The sequence below is a fragment of the Spodoptera frugiperda genome, chromosome 13, assembly GCF_023101765.2.
Source record: "Spodoptera frugiperda isolate SF20-4 chromosome 13, AGI-APGP_CSIRO_Sfru_2.0, whole genome shotgun sequence".
Taxonomy (NCBI): domain Eukaryota; kingdom Metazoa; phylum Arthropoda; class Insecta; order Lepidoptera; family Noctuidae; genus Spodoptera; species Spodoptera frugiperda.
Window position 1 is genome coordinate 606,554 of NC_064224.1, and position 24,316 is coordinate 630,869.

A 24,316-nucleotide genomic window follows, 5' to 3' on the forward strand; every position below is an offset into this window, starting at 1 on the left:
AGTTTAATAAAACTCTATTTTCACAGAACACGCATACGATAAGTCCCAAGTATTATAAGGCCGCGAGCCCTAAGCCCTATTTTATTAAGACGTGTAGTGATTGCAAATTAAAATACATTGTTTCACCACCCCTGTTCCTTCTGTAGTTGTCCTAAGAGCCGACGTCTTTCTGGCGGACTGGACTTTTGACTTTCTAATTATTAATCCTATTCGAAACCACAGAGTCGTATCATTACCAATAATTTCGGAAAATAATTAAAAGTTTCATTATACGTATGTAAGCTAAGTAATCTTACATGATATGTAAGCTGAGACCAAATTTTAAAGAAATTAATGTACCTAAATTAAGAGCATAAAAAAAGAATATTCCGACCGCCATCTACCCTAGAAATTACAAACTTCAGCTGTAGGTAAAGTGAGGAAAATAACTCGGGTAAGGCTCGCTATGATTTCGTAGAAGGATTAACTTATTTATCTCGACACTAGATGGCGTGGAGTACAGCATTGTATTGTTGTCCACCAATTTTGCTAGATGGCGTTTTGTTTTATTTTTTAATATTAATATTTTCAGCATCTTTATCAACCTTATCACTGTAAAAAGTATCCATTGCTAAGCAAAGGTTTTTTTCTTACACGGATAAAGTATTAAATTAGGTCCGAAAAAAATATGAATCACGACGCTTGCTAAATAATTTCTAAGTCAAAAAATTTAAATCATAAGTTCAGGTTTACTCTGTATCAGTCGTGCTTAGAGACATTCAATGGTTACTTAACCCAGTCCTTAGGGAATGTTTTCGGAACAAAATCGTTACTAAGAAATAGTTTGAGTAATCATTATGTGTCTGGGTTCGGCAGTGGGTTTCTCTTTGTCATATTTATTTGTCGGAGAGATCGGGTGGTGAGTGTATGTTATTCAACTGGTATCTTGAACTAGGTACTTCATATGAACGTTGGACTTTAGGAAGCATCATAATAATTAATACGCTGTAACGTTGTTCGAACTAATATTTCATTGGAAAGACACTTAAGTAGCAGCAACATTTTTAGAAGATTATTAAAACATTATTAGAAACAATATAATATAAGAAACTATGATGACTAATGAATGAATGCCTTGTTAGTCGACTGGTTGCAAAGTGCTGTTGTGCAGTTTTTAGAATTTTTGAATGGTCCCCTGTATATGGCAATAGGCTCACAACCTATTACATGGGAATTACAACATAAATTATGAAATGTCGGTGCACATTGGCATTATGTGCCATAATGTGCACCTCTGCCTACCCCTTCGGGGATTAAAGGCGTGACATCATCCCGATTATTTAATTATTCAAACGAACTAAAGTATTCGGTGTCAGACTCATAAAATTTGGCATTATTTACAAAATAATAAATAACTGAGCCTTGTTTACAAACCTTCAGTGTATAAAACGAAGAACATTTACATTGAGCATTCAGTTGAGTTTTGTATTGCAAGTAATATCAATGAAATCTGTGTTTGTTTGGTGCATGTTAAGCAATATATTAAGTGATGTGTCGGGATATTGGGATACTGGAACCACGACGCTTGAGTATAAGAGAACAGACACGGTTCCAAGACAGTCTTTCTTCAGATGGCAGATTACCCAGCCCGAGTACTTGCAAGCTTACTTCTATAATTGGGATTGGACAGAAATCCGAAGGCGCAGAAGACTTAACGTTGTAGCTGGAATATCTATAGGTGAAGAAAATATTACATTGTGAAAAGTACAAAGTATTTGACTTAAAATCATGGATAACTCACGTAAATTAATGGAGAATAGCTACAGCTAGTTTCGAGTTACAGGAGATCTTACTAGGCTGCACAGTGCGCGACGTCGCCGCTGAAGCCATGATGAAGAGTGACTCTGTAACTCGAAACTAGTAGAGCTTTACTCCATTAATTCACACGAGTAAACCGTGATTTTTAGTTAATTTAGACATACGTCTTACGATATTTATTAAAAAAACAAAGTATTTGATTTAAAATCCACTTCCACTTCTATATTTTGTTAACATTACTCGATTCTTATTATTAATATTATTATTGCGAAAGTTTGTGTGGATGTTTGTTCCGCAATCACGTCATTATGACTGAAAGGAATAGAATTTGAAACAGCGGTAGAATATGGTCTAAAAAACATGAGCTACGTTTTATCCTACGTAAGTACGCCCGAAGCTGCGGGCAAACCCTGATAAAAATAATAATAGTGTACATACATACTTAAGTAAAAACTAGTTTCTGCCAGCGGTTTCGCCCGCGTTCCCGAGATAATAAATTCTCCATGTTTTATTTTATTTCAGACTGTTTGGCTGATTTTACCAAGTACGTCTTTTGTGAAAGAACAAAAAACATACATCCTTCCATATAACCTCAACAACCTTTGCTTTTACGAGTATAGTATTAGTAGGAATTTATAAAAATGTGTATTTTTTCTTTTTAGATATGCTCAACCTTGGAGTTGCTTCATTACTAAATAAAAGGACATTAATCACAAGCGCAAACTACCTTGATCCGTGGTTAAATAGACAAAGGGATTTACGTATTTGGGCACTGGGTCGACAGGGGGATAACATAAGTCCATACAGGTACAGGGTGTGGAGAGTTACAAGGTTATTTCCAAAGAGTTTGAATCCCGAACATTGGCATGGCCCTCGAGGAGTGCACTCGCCGCGACACGATGTCTCCATAATTCATAGTTTGGACATGATATACTTGTACGGCACCCCGCCTCGCAGATACCATTACGCTTATAGAACTTTCTTGATGGGGAAACATAGTGAGCTAGGCACAGACCTCTGGTTCTCCGGATCCGGTTACGAATATCACACGCACGTTCGTGAAAACTATAAAATATTTTTCGGTTTGGTGACAAGAGACACCGTTGTGGATTGTTCAAAGTATTTACCAAAATGGTGGGGCAAATTTATTTGTTTTAAAAATCTACATAGATATGTTGGAGTGCCGAACGGAGGTGGGCTGTATAGTTCAGATTGGATTACTGGTATAGGATGCTTCGAGATTCGTTACAATCAAGATAAGATTATGGTTTTTACCGACTTACGATATTACATGGATTATGTACATCTTCAAGCTTTCCTCTACTCTGGTCAGTACTATGAGTATGCTTACCCCCAATGGGGAGCTCGATACGGGACTTTTTACGATTCAAATTATAATGACCCATATATTCCATGGTGGATGGTACAAGAAGATCAATATCCTTTAGGCAAAAAGAAGTAATATTTTAAACTTTACTAAAATTAAGTGGTTAGATGCATGAGCATTTAACAGCCGTAGTCAAAGACATTTAACGGTTACTTAACCCAACCCTTAACAATTACTTACGGAACAAAATCGTTACGAAGGAAAGCTTAAGTAATTATTAAAAATATCTCTCAGTACGGCAGTTTGATTGTACAAAATATTTGTTTTTAACTGACAAAACAAAAGGATGTTCACAGTTTTATCCAGTGTTACTCTATACATAGTAATCTTTATAATTATGTAAATAACATCCCATTGATTAAATTCACTTCACTCCAGGGTTCTGTACTAGAACTACTACAGTTGCAACATCATACAGATCTCTCTGGGACTCCAGAAGAGACCAGGTTTCAATAGAGTCAAAGACTTTCTCATGGTCCACAAACGCCAGGCATTTTTTTTTAAAGGGTAAATCATCCAATGTCCTCTCTCAACTGGAGCGATGCGATAGAAGGTATCAGACTCTTACTGGCTAATAACCAACCTGTTCCTACTCCTGCTTGTCGAGCCGGAGCCCCGGTAAAGCCACTAGGTAATCCGTAGCTCCGGATCAGGCATCAGCCCTACTGGGGCCCATCTGTAGTAGAAACGCCAGGTATAAGGGTAGACTATACTCTTCAGTCGTCTGTGTAATTTGCCTTATTGTACGAAATTGATCTTTGATTCTATTCTTTTACGCTACAACGAACACGGGCACAGCCTGTCGCTGGCAAAAGCTAGTATGCCTGTAAATAAAAGCAATAAGGGATGATGTAGTCAGAGACAGATGCGAAGACTTGGCTGAATTAAATCAGCAGAACGTATGAACTGTGGCGTCGCTCATTTTTAACTAGGTCATTATACAAAGATTGTCGCCTAATGTCCGTCATCATATTGTGCCTAGGTAATTCGAGCCTCAGAGAGCTACACGCTAACGGATCATTAGGAAATGTAAAGGTTTAGGTACGTACGCTGTTTTGTGTTATTATCTTGTATTATAAAACAATGATTTTCATTTGTAATTGCTATTTTTAATGTCAGTGTTTTGGAGATTATTTTATTTTAAATTGTTGAATACTACTTCAAGATTAAAATATCTCAAACTCACATATGTATCTAAATAAATAAAAATAGGAACGAAGTAATAAAATTGTAAGTTAAAATAGTAAAATTTACAAAAATACTATCATTGGAACTTGAGACGGGATATTTGCCATGTTTATTTATGTCTATGAGTTTCCGATATTTCGGCACTGTTGCATTAATTTGCATCCCATCTCAAGTTCTAATGACAGTATTAGTGACCATATCAGTTTAAAAACGTTTACAAAACTAGGATCCAGAAACCATTATCACGTGTAACACCCACAGTCGTCACACTAGTGTAATTTATTGTAAATTGCAAGGCACAGTAAGATAAACATACATAACATATACATGTGAGTTCAAGCAATAAAGTGAGGTATCAGCGGTACTTCAGAAAATACCGTATTATCTCCTTTACATACTCTGTGATACTGCACACCGACCCTCAGAAATCAATACAGAGGTAAATGACCGTGCTAAGCCCGGGGTGCAAGAATAATGCCAAGGCCAACACAACCACATATTACTGCTACACATCTCCACATACCAAGGAACGCTTGACTTCCCCCCACACTGTACCTTAACTTCTAACTTAAATATTGTATAAATTCTAACTTCGCCTAATTCTTAATAAATTAAAATTTTGTAATAAAAAGATTCTTTTTATAATTGAAAACTAGTTTTGCATAAAGTTATTATTAAAATTATAACTAAAATTTTAATAGTGTGTGTGTTAAAAATAAGAAAGCAATTATGTCAAAAATTGATTTGAAAACATCACTTGACATTTACTACGAGAAAAAATATTTTATTTTTTTATTACTTTCTTACTTTGCAATAAATCACCGTATGGAAATGAATTTTATTGTCCACCATCAATATCCACTAGAAGTAAAACTCACTCAAACTTTTTGATTTTTGTTGTCCGCCTCACGTGGAATGGACCAAAGATATCGTAGAAGGGAGTTGGAAATTTGTATATAGAATATTATTATAAGGAATTTAGCCAGGATTAGGATGACTTGTAATTAGTAAAAGATATTTAAACACGTGATTGTACTCATGATTACAAACAATTTCGAAAATAAACTATTTTTGTGTATTCATTAATTTTATTTGCATCACAATAACAAATCAACAAAATTTCTTTACCACGAGCGCGTATAGTTCCAAAATACCTACTAGTCTTCCTATAACGCGAGCGCGATCGCCTCGCTGCTAACAGATGATCATGAGAAAGCACACACAAAATTACCAGTCACCCTATATAGTCAACATTAATAAAAAGTAATATAATGTTGTGCAGACTTGCAGAGATAAACACATTTGGATTGCATATTATTATTATGTACCTACTTTTTGTTTCAATGTCATTAAATGAGTTTAAAGTTTAAAAGTGTTCTTTTGTAGCCAATTTACAAAATTAAATTCATTGTTTTATTATTTTATTGTTTCAGTTTAGATTTAAGCGATCAATTTTGACAAATTTCTTAAAATAAATAACTATTATGCAACAGTAAAGGAGTGGAATTTTCTTTTTCCTTGTGGAAAACTTCATTGCAAGTCGAGACATGATGTCCAGAGATTGACCTTGGTTCTTATTTTTGTTTTCCCCGTCGTCATGGTAACGGTCACGTATTGAATGGTTCCTGTTATACTTGAAGGATACCGAGAGTCAATGTGACTTACAGATTGGCTTGGGTACAGGGAACAGTTTTATTTATTGATAGATGGAGGGACGCAAAATGTTGTTCGTTTGCATCAATTTGTTGTGAGAAATAAAGCTTTAGAAAGTAATTTGGCTAATTAAATAAGTTAATACATTAAGTTTTAGTGGGACATACTAAATTAATTTACTGATAGAGAGATTTAGACATAATAACCTAAGACGTAATAAAATTATTGTGATATTGGCTTATTGATGAGGAACTCGATTAGTTTCAAGCTAAGCTAGGGGCTCATAATCATAAGCAGCATTCCGCGACACACGACGCGGTGATTGTCGCACTACTAGTGCTAGTAGCAGTAAGTCAATTAACTATAGAAATTAATAAAAACACACAATTTATTAGAATTATCGGGATATTTTGGGTTGTAATTTCCTAGCAAATAGAATTTAAGAATTGAAGGGTATTCTTTAATCCGTCATATCAACATGTTTTTTTTTATTTTATGTTTTAGCTTTTCACGAGCACAAAGCTACCTAATAGCCTCAAAGAATACTATTCGGGATCCATATGAAAGCATATTTTTGAAAGAAAATTCTTTGAACTCTTAACCATTGAGGAATTTAACCTTCCATCATCAGCTCTTTGACATGAAACGATCATCATCAGACATAAGTGGTTGAATAATTTTATAAAATTGTCACAACAAACATAGAAAGCTTATAATTTGAGGGATGCCCTCGATTTCCCTGGGGTCTCATCATCAGATGCTCACCAGATGGCAACAGTACCAACGTTAACTTATACACTACCGAACAGAAAAAGAATCTCGCAAATCTCGTTCAAATCTACGAACTATCGTAAAAAATGACGACAAGTACTTATTATAATGCTAATAAATAAAAACTACTGAACCAATCTGAATCAAATTTAGAATGGGACCTAACGCGTCGAACAACATAAGAATCGCTCAAATCGGTACATAAACTTTGGTGTAATCGGTGTACATACATAGAGAAAAAACATTTATATCAGTTACTCAAACACCGGAGAACCTCCTCCTTTTTGGGAAGTCGGTTAACAATGAAGATTTTCATGATAAATAGTAAAAGTGATATCATCAATTTTCCGCAATTCGTTTTGAAAGAATTGTTATTTACTTCACGTAGAAATAGTAGTTCTTTATGTTTCTAAACACGTAGTAAAAGTTTTATTACAATTCTTACCAAGTAAAATCTGAAACATATTTTATTCTAGTAGCCAACGTCAACGGGTAATCGGTCTATATTTTTTCGCTTCAAAGTAACCTCCACCCTACCAAATCATTCACAGTCGTTTTACGATTCCGATAAAGCGGCAATAGTCCGAATCACGACACTACAGCGTGGAAAAATCCGTGACCAACGCTGTCCGGAAAATAAACCGAAAAAAGATTTAGTACGTAACGGGTACTTTCGGATTCAACGTACATTTTGGAGATTCGAGTTCGTTCCCTTTCAATCTTTGATGCATTTATTTTTCAAATGTTTTTTAAACATGTGTCTCTTCGTTTGAGTGGTCAAAGAAGACGGAGCCAGGTTTTGCAGGGATGCCTGCAGGAGTTCGTGATTTCTCATAACTATTGCATGATTAGTTATACTGAGACAAAAGTGTTTGTTTTACGTTAACACAATGAACGCCGTGCTGGTCACCGGTGACCGACGTTACCGGAGTATTTGCCTTCAACAGTTTTGTATTGGCAGTCAAAGACTTTAAGGAGATTCAAACGTAATCGCGGTTAACCTACTGATTGCTTGGTTCATTGAAGCAGGCCCATCAGAGCGCCGAATGCCATCAAAGTGTCGATCGCGTTAAACGTAAAAAAAACTCGTACTAGTCCTCTGATATTCTAAAGCAAAACTTTGAAGGCACGTTCTTGACATAATATTCGCAGAAACACACGTTTACTTTAATATCTTGATTTATTTTCCACGGCATTCCTGGTCGAATGTAGTGGAATGTATCCCATTTCTCCCAACGGCAACGTAAGTAGGGTGAGAGACGTTATTGCAATTTTTATTACAGTCTTGTATTTCTGGTTAGAAATGAGTGGTACAACGTTAGATACGTGCGTTGTTAAGGTAGAACTTTGCTTGCTTGATACAACTTAATTTGAATGCGCGAAACTCGAGTCGCCAAAAGCAGTGCGACAATCGCTGCGACGTGTGTCGCAGAATGCTGCTCATGAATATGAGCCTCTACCATGGCTTGAAACTAGTTGAGTTCCTCGTCAAACAGTTACGTGAGTAAGCCGATAACATAATAATTGATTTCATTTAAATGTTTGTTTTTTGTTTTTTTTCGAGGTTGGATGTTTGTACGTCAAATAATATGTTAAAACTACTGAACGGATTATGATGGACATTGGTATACAGATAGGGTATGAGCTGACTCTAGTTATAGAAATTTTTATGCAAGCAACAGTTGTTTTATACATATCAATAGTACCTACGATAATATAATTAATCACCACCGTACTATTAACGTAAAACCATTTAAATGAAAATATGCAAAAATAATTTGCGTACTTTTAATTTATATGTATTATACTATTTTTCTTGCTGAATAAATCTCAAAATTCTGTCCAGGTATTTGCAATACAATGAAAAGTTTCAGGGAAAACTAATTTTCGAACTTACCGAATCGTGATTATCCCGAAAGTGTAAAGCCGAAGTAAATTAACTAAGAACGCTTAGAGGTTCAACTTTTTCTTACGTAAAAATGGTTACCTGTGTTTGTACAGTTCCTAGCGAAAATACTTGAAAAAATCTCCCCTTTACCACTGTTATATCCAAACACTTCTTTTATCCCCGAAATGCACATCACTGCACGTAATGCCTCTGTATAATGTATACTCACTTTTTACCATTTGTGTTATAAGTCTCATGTAATAAGGGGTGAGTCTATTGCCATATACTGGGCACAATTCCAGACTCCGTGCTAATACAGAGAAATAAATTCTTCGAAAAACCGAAACAAACTCAGTAGTACTTTAACGAAAGGGAATCGAAACCTATTAAATTTTTAAATTCTATATTAAATTTTATTTGCTAGGAAATTACAACCCAAAAATATCCCGATAATTCTAATAAATTGTGTGTTTTTATTAATTTCTATAGTTAATTGACTTACTGCTACTAGCACTAGTAGTGCGACAATCACCGCGTCGTGTGTCGCGGAATGCTGCTTATGATTATGAGCCCCTAGCTTAGCTTGAAACTAATTGAGTTCCTCGTCAAACAGTTACGTGAGTAAGCCAATACCACAATAATGTTATTACGTCTTAGGTTATTATGTCTAAATCTCTCTATCAGTAAATTAATTTAGTATGTCCCACTAAAACTTAATGTATTAACTTATTTAATTAGCCAAATTACTTTCTAAAGCTTTATTTCTCACAACAAATTGATGCAAACGAACAACATTTTGCGTCCCTCCATCTATCAATAAATAAAACTGTTCCCTGTACCCAAGCCAATCTGTAAGTCACCTTGACTCTCGGTATCCTTCAAGTATAACAGCAATAAATAACAAGAACCATTCAATACGTGACCGTTACCATGACGACGGGGAAAACAAAAATAAGAACCAAGGTCAATCTCTGGACATCATGTCTCGACTTGCAATGAAGTTTTCCACAAGGAAAAAGAAAATTCCACTCCTTTACTGTTGCATAATAGTTATTTATTTTAAGAAATTTGTCAAAATTGATCGCTTAAATCTAAACTGAAACAATAAAATAATAAAACTATGAATTTAATTTTGTAAATTGGCTACAAAAGAACACTTTTAAACTTTAAACTCATTTAATGACATTGAAACAAAAAGTAGGTACATAATAATAATATGCAGTCCAAATGTCCTTATCTCTGCAAGTCTGCACAACATTATATTACTTTTTATTAATGTTGACTATACAGGGTGACTGGTAATTTTGTGTGTGCTTTCTCATGACCATCTGTTAGCAGCGAGGCGATGGCGCCCACGTTATAGGAAGACTAGTAGGTATTTTGGAACTATACGCGCTCGTGGTAAAGAAATTTTGTTGATTTGTTATTGTGATACAAATAAAACTAATGAGTACACAAAAATAGTTTATTTGGGAAAGTTGTTTGTAATCATGAGTAGAATCACGTGTTTAAATATCCTTTACTAATTACAAGTCATCCTAATCCTGACTAAATTCCTTATAATAATATTCTATATGGATACAAATATCCAACTCCCTTCTACGATATCTATAGTCCATTACACGTGAGGCGGACAACTAAAATAAAAAAGTTTAGAGTGAGTTTTACTTGTAGTAGATATTGATGGTGGACAATAAAATTCATTTCCATACGGTGATTTATTGCAAAGTAAGAAAGTAATAAAAAAGAAAGTATTTTTTTCTCGTAGAAAACCTGAAGTGATGTTTTCAAATCAATTTTTGAGTAACATTGACATCATTGGTTTTTTATTTTTAACGCACTCACTATTTAAATTTTAGTTTTAATTTAAATAATAACTTTATGCAAAACTAATTTTCCATTATAAAAGGAATCTTTTTGTTACAAAATTTTAATTTGAATTAGGCGAAGTTAGAATTTATACAATATTTAAGTTAGAAGTTAAGATACAATGTGGGGGAAGTCAAGCGTTCCTTGGTTTGTGGAGATGTGTAGCAGTAATAGGTGGTTGTGTTGGCCTTGGCATTATTCTTGCACCCCGGGCTTAGCACGGTCATTTACCTCTGTATTGATTTCTGAGGGTCGGTGTGCAGTATCACAGAGTATGTAAAGGAGATAATACGGCATTTTCTGAAGTACCGCTGATACCTCATTTTATTGCTTGAACTCACATGTACATAATATGTATTATGTATGTTAATCTTACTGTGCCTTGCATTTTACAATAAATTACACTAATATGACGACTGTGGATGTTGCACGTAATAAAGGTTTCTGGGTCCTAGTTTTGTAAACGTTTTTAAACTGATATGGTCACTAATACTATCATTAGAACTTGAGATGGAATGAAAATTAATGCAACAGTGCCGAAATATCGGAAACTCATAGACATAAATAAATATCGTAAATATCCCGTGTCAAGTTCCAATGATAGTATTTTTGTAAATTTCATTATTTTTATAACTTACAATGTTATTACTTCGTTCCACTTTTTATTTATTTAAATATGTGAGTTTGAGATATTTTAATCTTGAAGTAGTATACAATAATTTAAAATTAAATAATCTCCAAAACACTGAACATTAAAAATAGCAAATACAAATAAAAAATGAAAATCATTGTTTTATAATACAAGATAATAACACAAAACAGCGCACGTACCTAAACCTTTACATTTCCTAATGATCCGTTAGCGTGTAGCTCTCTGAGGCTCGAATTACCTAGGCACAATATGATGACGGGCATTAGGCGACAATCTTTGTATAATGACCTAGTTAAAAATGAGCGACGCCACAGTTTATACGTTCTGCTGATTCAATTCAGCCAAGTCTTCGCATCTGTTTCTGACTACATCATCCATTATTGCTTTTATTTACAGGCATACTAGCTTTTGCCAGCGACAGGCTGTGCCCGCGTTCGTTATAGCATAAAAGAATAGGATCAAATATCAATTTCGTACAATGCGGCAAATTACACAGAAGACTGAAAAGTCTACCCTTATACCTAGCGTTTCTACTACAGATGGGCCCCAGTAGGGCTGATACCTGATCCGGAGCTACGAATTGCCTAGTGGGTTTACCGGGGCTCCGGCTCGAAAAGCAGGAGTAGAAACATTGTAGTTATTAGCCAGTAAGAGTCTGATACACCCTTTCGCCTCGCTCATGTTGAGAGAGGACATTGGTAGATTTACCCAAAAAAATGTCTGGCGTTTGTGGACTATGAGAATGTCTTTGACTCTATTTGAAACCTGGTCTCTTCTGGAGTCCCAGCGAGATCTGTATAATGTTGCAACTGTAGTATTTCTAGTACAGAACCCCGGAGTCTGAAGTATGATGTTATTTACATAATTATAAAGATTACTATGCATAGAGTAACACTGGATAAAACTGTGAACATCCTTTTGTTTTGTCAGTTAAAAACAAATATTTTGTACAATCAAACTGCCGTACTAAGAGATATTTTTAATTATTACTTAAACTTTTCCTTCGCAACGATTTTGTTCCGTAAATAATCGTTAAGAGTTGGGTTAAGTAACCGTTTAATGTCTCTGACTACGGCTGTTAAATGCTCATGCATCTAACCGCTTAATTTTAGTAAAGTTTAAAATATTACTTCTTTTTGCCTAAAGGATATTGATCTTCTTGTACCATCCACCATGGAATATATGGGTCATTATAATTTGAATCGTAAAAAGTCCCGTATCGAGCTCCCCATTGGGGGTAAGCATACTCATAGTACTGACCAGAGTAGAGGAAAGCTTGAAGATGTACATAATCCATGTAATATCGTAAGTCGGTAAAAACCATAATCTTATCTTGATTGTAACGAATCTCGAAGCATCCTATACCAGTAATCCAATCTGAACTATACAGCCCACCTCCGTTCGGCACTCCAACATATCTATGTAGATTTTTAAAACAAATAAATTTGCCCCACCATTTTGGTAAATACTTTGAACAATCCACGACGGTGTCTCTTGTCACCAAACCGAAGAATATTTTATAGTTTTCACGAACGTGCGTGTGATATTCGTAACCAGAGCCGGAGAACCAGAGGTCTGTGCCTAGCTCACTATGTTTCCCCATCAAGAAAGTTCTATAAGCGTAATGGTATCTCCGAGGCGGGGTGCCGTACAAGTATATCATGTCCAAACTATGAATTATGGAGACATCGTGTCGCGGCGAGTGCACTCCTCGAGGGCCATGCCAATGTTCGGGATTCAAACTCTTTGGAAATAACCTTGTGACTCTCCACACCCTGTACCTGTATGGACTTATATTATCCCCCTGTCGGCCCAGTGCCCAAATACGTAAATCCCTTTGTCTATTTAACCACGGATCAAGGTAGTTTGCGCTTGTGATTAATGTCCTTTTATTTAGTAATGAAGCAACTCCAAGGTTGAGCATATCTAAAAAGAAAAAAATGCACATTTTTATAAACTCCTACTAATACTATAAAAGCAAAGGTTGTTGAGGTTATATGGAAGGATGCATGTTTTTTGTTCTTTCACAAAAGACGTACTTGGTAAAATCAGTCAAACAGTCTGAAATAAAATAAAACATGGAGAATTAATTATCTCGGGAACGCGGGCGAAACCGCTGGCAGAAACTAGTTTTTACTTAAGTATGTATGTTCACTATTATGTTTTTATCAGGGTTTGTCCGCAGCGCAAAAGTAGCTCATGTTTTTTCAAACAATATTCTACCGCTGTTTCAAATTCTATTCCTTTCAGTCATAATGACGTGATTGCGGAACAAACATCCACACAAACTTTCGCAATAATATGAATTTAAATTTTTTTTTGAATGAATTTAATTTGAATGAAGTAATGTTAACATAATATAGAAGTGGAAATGGATTTTAAAGCAAATACTTTGTTTTTGTAATGAGTATTGTAAGACGTATGTCTAAATTAACTAAAAATCACGGTTTACTCATGTGAATTAATGGAGTAAAACTCTACTAGTTTCGAGTTACAGAGTCACTCTCCATCATGGCTTCAGCGGCGACGTCGCGCAGTGTGCAGCCTAGTAGGCTCTCCTGTAACTCGAAACTAGCTGTAGCTTTTCTCCATTAATTTACGTGAGTTATCCGCGATTTTAAGTCAAATACTTTGTACTTTTCACAATGAAATATTTTCTTCACCTATAGATATTCCAGCTACAACGTTAAGTCTTCTGCGCCTTCGGATTTCTGGCCAATCCCAATTATAGAAGTAGGCTGACAAGTACTCGGGCTGGGTAATCTGCCATCTGAAGAAAGACTGTCTTGGAACCGTGTCTGTTCTCTTATACTCAAGCGTCGTGGTTCCAGTATCCCAATATCCCGACACATCACTTAATATATTGCTTAACATGCACCAAACAAATACAGATTTCATTGATATTACTTGCAATACAAAACTCAACTGAATGCTCAATGTAAATGTTCTTCGTTTTATACACTGAAGGTTTGTAAACAAGGCTCAGTTATTTATTATTTTGTAAATAATGCCAAATTTTATGAGTCTGACACCGAATACTTTAGTTCGTTTGAATAATTAAATAATCGGGATGATGACTGAACGATGATGATGTCTACCCACTGCTAGTTTAGAAGTCGGTGCCACAAGTACTAAACAAAATTATATTAAAACCTAAGCAGATACATATATTATTATACAATGTAGGTATAGGCAGTATCAGTAAGTTATATTTTGTGAGGTTGTGGCACCGACTTCTAAACAAGCAGTGGGTAGACACAGGCAGTACAATGATAGTAATTTTTTTTTTGTTTTTCGTTTAAGGTTTTTAGTTTAGGGTTTTTAGTTTTTGAAAGGCGGTTTTTTTAAACGTATTTTTTTAACACTCTCTATTGTAACGTACAGTAAAAATTCGAATACTATAAATCAAAGATCGTAAAAATAGTATACCTTATGGCGTTACAAAATTTATTTCATAGGTGCGTGCAGATTTTGGTTTACACGGTGTAAAATGGGGTGGAGTGAAACATACCAAAAAAAAAATTTTTTGTCTTTTCTTTTGTCCTGTATTATTAATTGGTGACCATATGTAAAAGCTTTGTTTATGCAAAAAATCAAAGCTCTACGACATTATTTTCAGGTGGCGCACCGAGGAAATAGTTTCTAAAAAAATCATATTTTTACTTATAAGACCACCCACAAAAAAGAGTTGTGCTTATATGCTATGCTTACAAATTTACTGTTTTTAACTTCAACTAAGTGTTATCTCGTATGCAAATACAGTATTATCTTATAAAACTTTAATATATAGTTGTAAAATAGTCCCAAAGTTAAGTAAATTTTATTAAAAAATGCCTAAAACGGGTAAATACTTGCGATGTCCTTTACTTGGCGATCCATTCAAATTAAATGATAATTTATGTTACCTACATATTGTGACGTGATAAAACACTATTTATAGATAAAAAACAATATGTTAGAGTTGAATGATGGAAAGGATCCTTAGAAGAAATATGTGAAATGATTGCTTTTAACCAAGTATTGTATTGAGAACCTGATTGAAAAAGACCTATGGAGTTTCTTGCTCGTTCTTCTCCGTACGAATCTACACTTTGGAACGACCAAATAGAGCAACTAGAGGACTGACCGACAGACAGACAGACATTTTGTTTTGTTTACATTGTAATATTTGCTTTGGCGTTCAAAAGTGGCTTCCCGGTTTATTTGTAATAAATAATTTTGACTTTGACTTTCGATAATAAAGCGATATAGAATAAGGCATCTATCTCTACAATTATCCATCAACAAGTCGTGTCTAGGTTGTCTATTTTGTACTTTCAAAAGTACAAATATGTGAAAGGTTACGCAATGACGCCAATAAGCAGATATTCTACAAATATTTTTTTATATCGCACCACGTAAACATTTATCCCGAGAAGTATGCAAATGTGTGACTAAAGCACCTGCTGCTGAGGAAAACTTCTTAAAAGATCAACGAAATGAGCGCAAAATGTACATTGGTTCTGTAGATAAGATGACAACTCAATCTATGCGATGTCATGAAATTAAGAAGCGATAATATGATGAGTTTGCTGCAAAATATATCGGGTCCACAAACAGATGCCGAAGCCTCTGCTATACGTTTGACACACCTTTCTACTGTTTGAGTGTGGCAAGGATACTTCTCAATTTCAATCAATTTACCTTCAGGTGCAATCATTATAGTGATTTCCGAGTCGCTGTATTTCATTGTTACAGGAGGTTCTGTTATCTTTTTTTCGCCAATTCTATCAAATCATAATAATTAGTCGAGTCTCCTCAAGCAGTAGAAAGGTGTGTCAAACGTATAACGGAGGCTTCGGCATCTGTTTGTGGACCCGATGATAGAAATGGTTTCATCCGTAATAAAATAAAATCCAGGCAAGAAATACCTATTTTTGACACTAAATCTCAGTATTTTTGCCAAAATGATGAAACTGGAACCTCTGATACTGAACATCAAAATTTTATTTTTATGGTAATTTCATATAGTATTTTATTATTCTAGTGGTTTAAAGTTTAAATTCATTTAAATATATGGTAATATAGTTAGAAATAAATATTTGCTTGTAACTCTACTTTTGTAATTTTTTTCAAACTTCATACCTAATGCGCCACCTCAAGATATTGAGTTAGAAAGCTGTAATTTTGCATGAACATTTCTATTACTATGGGTCAATGTTTGAAAACACAGGAAACTTCAAATTAAGAAAAAGATTTTTTCGCTCCACCCTAGTGTAAAAGGACACCAGAACAACTTCTATCCTATGTGTATCTCCCATAAATATACGTTATATGTGTACGGGTTCAATTGCACATTGCACACATTTTTTTTTTACATTTATGGGCCGACGTTTGGCCGCTATCTCGCCTGATGGTAAGTGATGATGCGGGCTACGATTGAGCACGTCTGCGCATAAGCAACCTATTCACCCGGGCTTTGAAGAGACCCAGGTTATACCCATCAGGAATTATTATAAAATTACAATTCCTAGACTTCACGCCTTTGTCACTTACACAAAATCCACAAAAGCTCATCATAAAGATGCACCCACCTAAAAAGTTTAAAAGTAACAATTTTTTATGTAAATACATAAACTTATGTATTTACATAATAACTTTACACAGCTAGTTAGAGGCTGTCATAATTATATTTGAATAAAACGCTTAATTTTTTTTTAGCCGGTAAACGAGCAGACGTATCACCTAATGGTAAGCAATCGCCGCCGCAGATGGACACTTAAAACACCAGAGGCGTTAGAAGTGCGTTGCCGGCTTTTTGGGAATTAGGAATTTAAGGGTTGTTGTTCGGAAATCGGGGATTGGGAAGATTGGGAAGGGGGGAATTGGGCCTCCAATAACCTCACTCACACAACGAAACACAACGCAAGCGTTGTTTCACGTCGGTTTTCTGTGAGGCCGTGGTATCACTCCGGTTGAGTCGGATATTTGACTAAAACGCTTAATTATTTACTAAAGTGTCCTTCTTGAAAATTCAGCAGATATTTTGAACTATGTATGTAAATGTTACCCAGAGACACCCGACCTTTTCGTCCTGTTCTCTCATTAGATATTCTAGTTCACTCCAAGTGTAGATTTGTTGGAAGTGACATGGACATCGTCCCTACAATAATTAGGCATACTAAAGTCCCTTTTATTTATTTATTTAAAAATCTTTATGCACAAGTACATGGGTGGACATAATGCCGTTGGCATTTTCTGCCTGTCTGACCCTTGGGTGGTGCAGATAACATAACAGGCGGGTGCATGGAACATAATAGATATTTAAAATGGGAAATGATAAGTATATATATCTATGTCGGACATATACACAATTATACTTATACTATGATAAATAACTATCTATGTACAATAATAATATTGCATTTTATTTTGCATTTTTTGAAAGGAACCTAGTTATTTTTTTTACGGTTTTTATTAAACCATTTTAATAGTGTCCATGGGCTTCGTCGATTTCTTATCGCACATAATATCTACAATAAAAAATCTAAATAGGTATACCTAATAGGTATATTACAATAAGGTAGATGACTAATTTTTATTTTAATGTCCGTCTTGTAGATTAAGTATTTTAAAATATTTGACACATATTTTTTCGTTACTTACGGAAATAAATACTTTCGATTATAAACATATCGATTCCCTTAACGTCAGGTCTAGGTACATTTTATACGTAGAAATGACGTATTTGCTTCCATTCCTATACTTTGATTCGTTTTATCTAATTATTGTTATATTATATGACCAAATAAATAAAATCGTATGATGAACTACTCAGATTACAAATCTTCATACCCCGTCATCGTCCCTATTCTAGTAACCTCTTTAGCTGTAACTAGCGTGATATATCCTTACTCAATAACCCTCAGCAAGACCTGTCATTACACTCAAACATAATGTAAAAATACTCAACAACTATTCTGTCCATGAAACGAAAATGCCATGCCCTGTTTAGGCAGCACTTCATAATACATATCTAATATAAGCTGAACTCGCTTCACCTACAAATTATTTGCTACGAGAGTTCAACTTATACTGGATTTATGGCTTGACGGCCAATCGTCTATACGTCGCCGTTTGGAGACAGACTGGCGCCTTTGTGCCTTGCCAAGTTTTCGAAGCTGTTATGAACCATGAACTTGAAGGTCTTGGCGTCGATCGTGACATTCGTAACCTTGGCTACTTGGCAAGTTCGGTGGAAGATGAAGGCAAATGTGTTTATGTGTTATAGAGAAAGTTGTTCGACTGAATGGGATTAATGTTGGTCTTGTTTCAATGTTGCGCCGTTTTATTAGTGTTTGTTGAGTGATTTTAGCTTTTATTTCATTTGGTTATTAGGTGTAGTTCTGTTTAATGTTTGTGATTAGTTGGCATGATTTGTAGAGTGACTTTGCTTCTTAATTAGAAAGAGTATTCACTTAGCAGTAATCGCGTTCTATTTACAAAATGAAGGATCGTTTCTTGAAAAATAATGACAATATAATTATGATTATAATGTGATATGAGATATTAAAAAAATTATATAAGATAACTAAAACTGTTTAGGTTTACGACATAAATACATTAACACTACACTATTTTTAACTGTGGGAGAGCCACGCTTCGGCACAAATGGGCCGGCTCGACCTGAGTGATACCACCGCCTTACAGAAAACCGACGTGAAACAACGCTTGCGTTATGTTTTTAACTGTTGTTGCTATGGTTACCGGTAGCCCAATTACCCTCATTCCCAATCTTCCAAATCTCTGATCCCCCAACAACCCTTAAATTCCTAACCCCAAAAAGACCGGCAACGCACTTGTAACGCTTTTGATATTTCGGATGCTCATAGGAGGCGGCGATTGCATACCATCAGGTGATCCATCTGCTCGTTACCGACTTATACCATAAAAAAGAACATGTAATATGTTATCCTTAGTTTCTAAGACAAAAGTATACAAAGACTGTATCGTATTAAGGTCTCAGCAACATTAGTACTACCTAACTAAAATCTAGAAACACGTGTAACCTACTTAGTTCAAGCTAAGTAAAATAAAACTACTGGCAACGTGAGCTCAGTAATAAAGTTAATGCATCGTTAAGCTTTGTTCCAAGTGGTGATAGTTGATGCCAATTGCATTATATTAAACTAACTTCTTACGGCGGCTTTGCTCGTGTGCTCGTGGGATATAAAATGGCCTGTATGTTATTCTAAACCATAATCTATCCATGTTTCAAATTTCATCTCGATCCCTTCAGTCGTCTTGACGTGAAGGAGTAACAAACAAACATGCAAATTTTCACTTTGCATTTATAACATTAGTAGAATTAGTTGCGATTTGACTTTAATCTTAATAGATTTAAATGAAAACAGAGTGCAGTTAATTAAATTAGCTTATGGAATATCAGTTAAGTTTTCCACGTGTTATAATAATAAGAGGTGATTAATATAATAATAAGAAGTAATTGTGACTACCATTAGGTAGTGACAATTTCGAATACCTTTTATTAAAAAGAAAGAGAAAGAGAAAGAGAAAGAGAAAGAGAAAGAGAAAGAGAAAGAGGAAGAGAAAGAGGAAGAGAAAGAGAAAGAGGAAGAGAAAGAGAAAGAGAAAGAGAAAGAGAAAGAAAAAGACTTTAAAGAGTAAAAGAGTCAGAGGAAGAGAAAGAGGAAGAGAAAAGAAAGAGAAAGAAAAGAGAAAGAGAAAGAGAAAGAGAAAGAGAAAGAGAAAGAGAAAGAGAAAGAGAAAGAGAAAGAGAAAGAGAAAGAGAAAGAGAAAGAGAAAGAGAAAGAGAAAGAGGAAGAGAAAGAGAAAGAGAAAGAGAAAGAGAAAGAGAAAGAGAAAGAGAAGAGAAAGAGAAAGAGAAAGAGAAAGAGAAAGAGAAAGAGAAAGAGAAAGAGAAAGAGAAAGAGAAAGAGAAAGAGAAAGAGAAAGAGAAAGAGAAAGAGAAAGAGAAATTAGACAAAGTAATAGTTAAAAAGAGAAAGAGAGAGAGAAAGAAAGAGAAAGAGAAAGATAAAGAGAAAGATAAAGAGAAAGAGAAATTTGAGGTATCTAAGATTCGTAGTAATTAATTGGCGTTTCACAGTCTCTGCCTACTCCCACGGGAGATAGGCGTCAGGTTATATATCTATGTATTTACAGACATCAAAGTTTATATACCACCCGACCTCAAAAGCAATATGGAAACTGAAGTATAACAACTATATTTTACAGCTTAACAACTGTTAAATTTAACTAAACCAAGTTTGAAACTAGAGTAATAACAGCTCTATAACTAATCCTCGAGTTGCTAGCCAATAAAACATTTTATAAAATATCATACTCACCCCCCTATTACATGGGGGACAGGATTAAAACATTGACATATGGACAAGATTAAAAAAAAACATAGAAGTTTTTCTAGTTTGGATTTATCCGAACAAAACACAGCTGATAGTCTGATTACCGAAATGAAAAACTGCGTTAAATCGTTCCATTTAATAGCTAGATAATTACGGACAAATACATAATTATATACAAGTCAAACTGAGAGCATTCTTGTTCATTTTTAATTCGGATAAAATTTTTTTTTGATAACTGTTGTAGTCGTGGCTAAGTGACTGGCAATAACACAGCTTTTCACAACTTCGATTATTGCCAAGGGCAATTCATTGAGTGATCCACAATATATTTTATCGTGTCTCAGTGTCTTCAATCTTCTCAGAGATATTTAATGATTACTTAAAGTATTTCTCAGTAACGATTTTGTATCAAAAGCAATTTCTAAGGACTGGGTTAAGTTACCATTAAATGACTCTGAGTACGGCAGTTAGTGTAGTTTCTTAAGTAGACAATGGTAGTTTTTAAAAATAAAGAACATCGGGCATTTTTGTATGGGACACTTACCTACGGCGAACAAAAATAAAATTAGGTACGGTGGATAGGCAATTAAATCTAGTTCACAATGGTATAGTTCCCATATCTGTGGGTCGTGGCAATAAGGAGACCCAAAACAACAATTTTTGGAACACATAAAAGTTGCTCCGTGAGGGAATCGAAATGCTTTTGCGGCAGCCAGTTGCCCAGCCACCGCACCAAAAGTGCAGTCAATGTATACTTAATACATAACATTATATATTGAAATAGACGTTCCTATTTGTATTACCATTTGTTTGTAACCAAGTACCGCTACAATATTTCAAGTTGTGACCGCAAACCGCCAACTGGGCGCATTGACGAACCACAGACAAAGGAAAACCAGTTTTCAATTATACAAACTTAATTTATGTACGACAACGAAAACCGATGTAATTAAGTTACTCTTTCTTTGAATTTGAGCCTTAATAATGTGATATAATGTTTATATTTCTGTAAAAATCAATACATATTTAAAAAGAAACTAGCAAGCCCGGCGTTTTTTAATTTTTCCTGAATTTTCTAGTCTATAACTACAACCTCACGTTGCTCAAGACCTTTCCAACAAATACAAAACCGTCGAAATCAGATCGTGTGTTCTGGAGTTATAGCAACATCAAGGAAAACCTGACTTATTTTTATATTAAAGATAAAAAATTTACTTACTTATTTAACCATTAAAAACTATTTCTGCGATAATCATTATATATGACGAAGGAGAAATCTACGTGGTGTTTTGAAAAACGTGTGACGTCATCATTGCTGACGTCACAGTTGTTGTTCTCACGATGGTCACCCATTTTGGGACTTAGAAAAACTTCACGAGCACTGTATACTTAGTTTATTCAATTCCCAGAGAGGTCCGTACTGTACGGCGATCGGAGTGCAACTGCCTCGATTGCCTACAGTGCGGGCGTATTTATAGGACTCGGCGCACGAGCACGTGCTTACAAGTTTTAGGTTAAGTATTGAAATTACAATGATAACGTTAATTTTACCATCGTATTAAACTTAAAATAATCAACTGATGATTAATAAACTGATTTTCAGGACAATCAAGTGAATTAACCAAACTTATTCTACTTTCTCTGATTAGTTGATGTGGTTGCGCCGACTATATATAATTCTTCTGTACGTGTGTATGTCACTGAACTTTTCTTTCGGCGCATTCCAATAAACTACCGATCGGTAAATTTGCTTACGAGCCGTACATGACATAAGCTCCATACAAAATGTGTCAAAACTACGGCTCGGCGATCTCCGTTTGCGCCAAAAATCTGGACCGATTTTGATGATTTTTTTTGTGTGTGTTCAAGGGGATCTGAAAATGGTTTAGATTCACAATTTTGTCCGCTGGACAATGTTTTTTTAATTCATTTTTAATTAATTAGTAGTTGTTGATTTTGGAATGTTTTACATTGGATACGATAGACGGCGCTACTATCGCAGTGTTAAATATTAATGACGTTAGATATTGTCATAACATTTGAATAATAATTTTCACAAAATGGTCCAGAATGTTTTAGCTTATTAATAAAATTTAAAATTCTCACTTACTTATTTAACCAGTAAAAACTATTTCTGCAATAATGTTATTATAACTTTCAGCGACAATCGCCACGTCGTGTGTCACGGAATGCTGCTCATGAGCCTCTAGCATGGCTTGAAACTAGTCGAGTTCCTCGTCAAACATTTACGTCAGTAAGCGGATAACATAATAATTGATTTCTACGATAGTCTTTTTTTTTAAATCGTTGCCCCACATTAGTATTTTCTCCTGTGTCGTGGTCGCGTTTACAAACATACAATTTCACATACACATCACACCCAGACCCGAAACAACAAATAGTGGATCGCACAAAGAGTTGCTTCGTGCAGAAATCGAACCCGCTACACGTTGCACGGCAGCCAGTTGTTCATCCACCGCGCCAACCGTGCAGTCAATCAGTAAAAAAGTTAAGACACGATTTCATTAATTCCTTAATTATGTACGAGCATATCACCACATACATACATATTAGCAATCCCCATTCTGTAATCACGGTACATTTAATTTAGGGATTAACGACAAAATATTCTGTACGGATAAGCGCGAGCCCCTACGGAACCCTTATTACTAAGCAGCTTGTGGGCCAAATTAATTTATATCACGTTCAAAAAGGTATATTCCGTACAATACAACGAGATCCCTGAATTATATATGAAGGTTAGAATGTGTAAATTTTATTTGTGGACCCCTAAAATGGAACTATGGAGACATATGTGTCTTTAATCTTTTTGCCAAGAACGTTTCCTTGGAGTGGGCGTATTAAAAGTTGTGAATGGCTTTTTCTTTTTCCTTCGTTGATATGTTTTTGTTTTTTTCAAATAATATCCTTAGATACTGGCTATTTTATTTCTTGCGAAGTGATGCCCAAAATATCTTTAAGTTCATCAGTAATTTTATTTAGTCTGCTTTGTCCTCTACATAGGAGTTTAACTAAGTGTAAAATAGCTGATTCTTTTATCTGATTCCTATATCTCAAAAATAATTTTGTCGGGCTGTTTTGTTTCAAAACCTTTACATTTCTCAATTGTTTTATAGAATAGGATAGATGTTTTTTTTTATTTTAATGTCCGTCTTGTAGCTTTTTTTTTTTAAATATTAGCCATGTATTTTGTACCCATATTTAGGATGGAGATGGATTTTAGTCAGCAAGAGTCTGGAGTCCCTCCCCTCTAGCCTCGCCCAAGGCGCCTTAGGTGGGGCTCATTGGATGATTTTCCCCCTTCAAAACCGGGTGATTGGAGAAAACAGCCATTAAAAATCTCAAAAAATGGAAAAGATCATCAACCCAAGAATATTTTGAGTTCAAGCTACTATCTTCCACACCGAAGTTATGTACGTAATATTTTCGGCTGGCAAAGTTTTCCTTGTTAATAGACCCTCCTATTATATCTCCTATGTTAAGTATTTGTACTTTATCTAAAGTTTATAACAAGAATATAAGACTGGCTTTTGTATTCTAAGTAAGTTAGCGAGATAAGGCTGTGGTGTAATTTTCCATTTAATAGAGAGTTATAAAGTGGCCTTGTGGGGAACTTTCGCGGATATCAAGTCAACTGCCTCGATCTCAAGTTATGCTGTCTTACTTTGGATTGATAAATCTTAATATTTGTGTGTGTTTTAAATATTTTGATACTATACTATTAT

At 34.9% G+C, this 24,316-nt stretch overlaps 3 protein-coding genes across 7 annotated transcripts in view; 2 read left to right on the forward strand and 1 right to left on the reverse strand.

Moving 5' to 3' along the window:
• Window positions 1-24,316, forward strand: part of LOC126911326 (uncharacterized) — a 502,576-nt gene that overhangs the window by 51,258 nt on the left and 427,002 nt on the right. The window contains exon 2 of one of the 5 annotated variants that reach the window (XM_050698002.1): window positions 9,298-9,312. The exons of 3 other annotated variants lie outside the window; for them this stretch is intronic. The gene's annotated coding sequence lies outside the window, so the exon portion shown is untranslated. Of the gene's footprint in view, window positions 1-8,292; window positions 8,321-9,297; window positions 9,313-24,316 lie in introns of those variants that run through there. One more of the 5 variants, XM_050697998.1, reaches the window with a different exon arrangement.
• On the forward strand, window positions 1,471-3,362 carry LOC118270628 (uncharacterized). Its single transcript, XM_035586313.2, has 2 exons — window positions 1,471-1,717; window positions 2,460-3,362. The coding sequence occupies exons 1-2, from the start codon at window positions 1,483-1,485 to the stop codon at window positions 3,257-3,259; spliced, it is 1,035 nt and encodes a 344-aa protein (XP_035442206.2). The 5' UTR covers window positions 1,471-1,482; the 3' UTR covers window positions 3,260-3,362.
• LOC118270609 (uncharacterized) lies at window positions 12,061-14,108 on the reverse strand. Its single transcript, XM_035586290.2, has 2 exons — window positions 13,869-14,108; window positions 12,061-13,131 (listed from the first exon to the last, which is right to left on the reverse strand). Exons 1-2 carry the CDS (start codon window positions 14,101-14,103, stop codon window positions 12,332-12,334), a joined length of 1,035 nt encoding a protein of 344 aa, XP_035442183.2. The 5' UTR covers window positions 14,104-14,108; the 3' UTR covers window positions 12,061-12,331.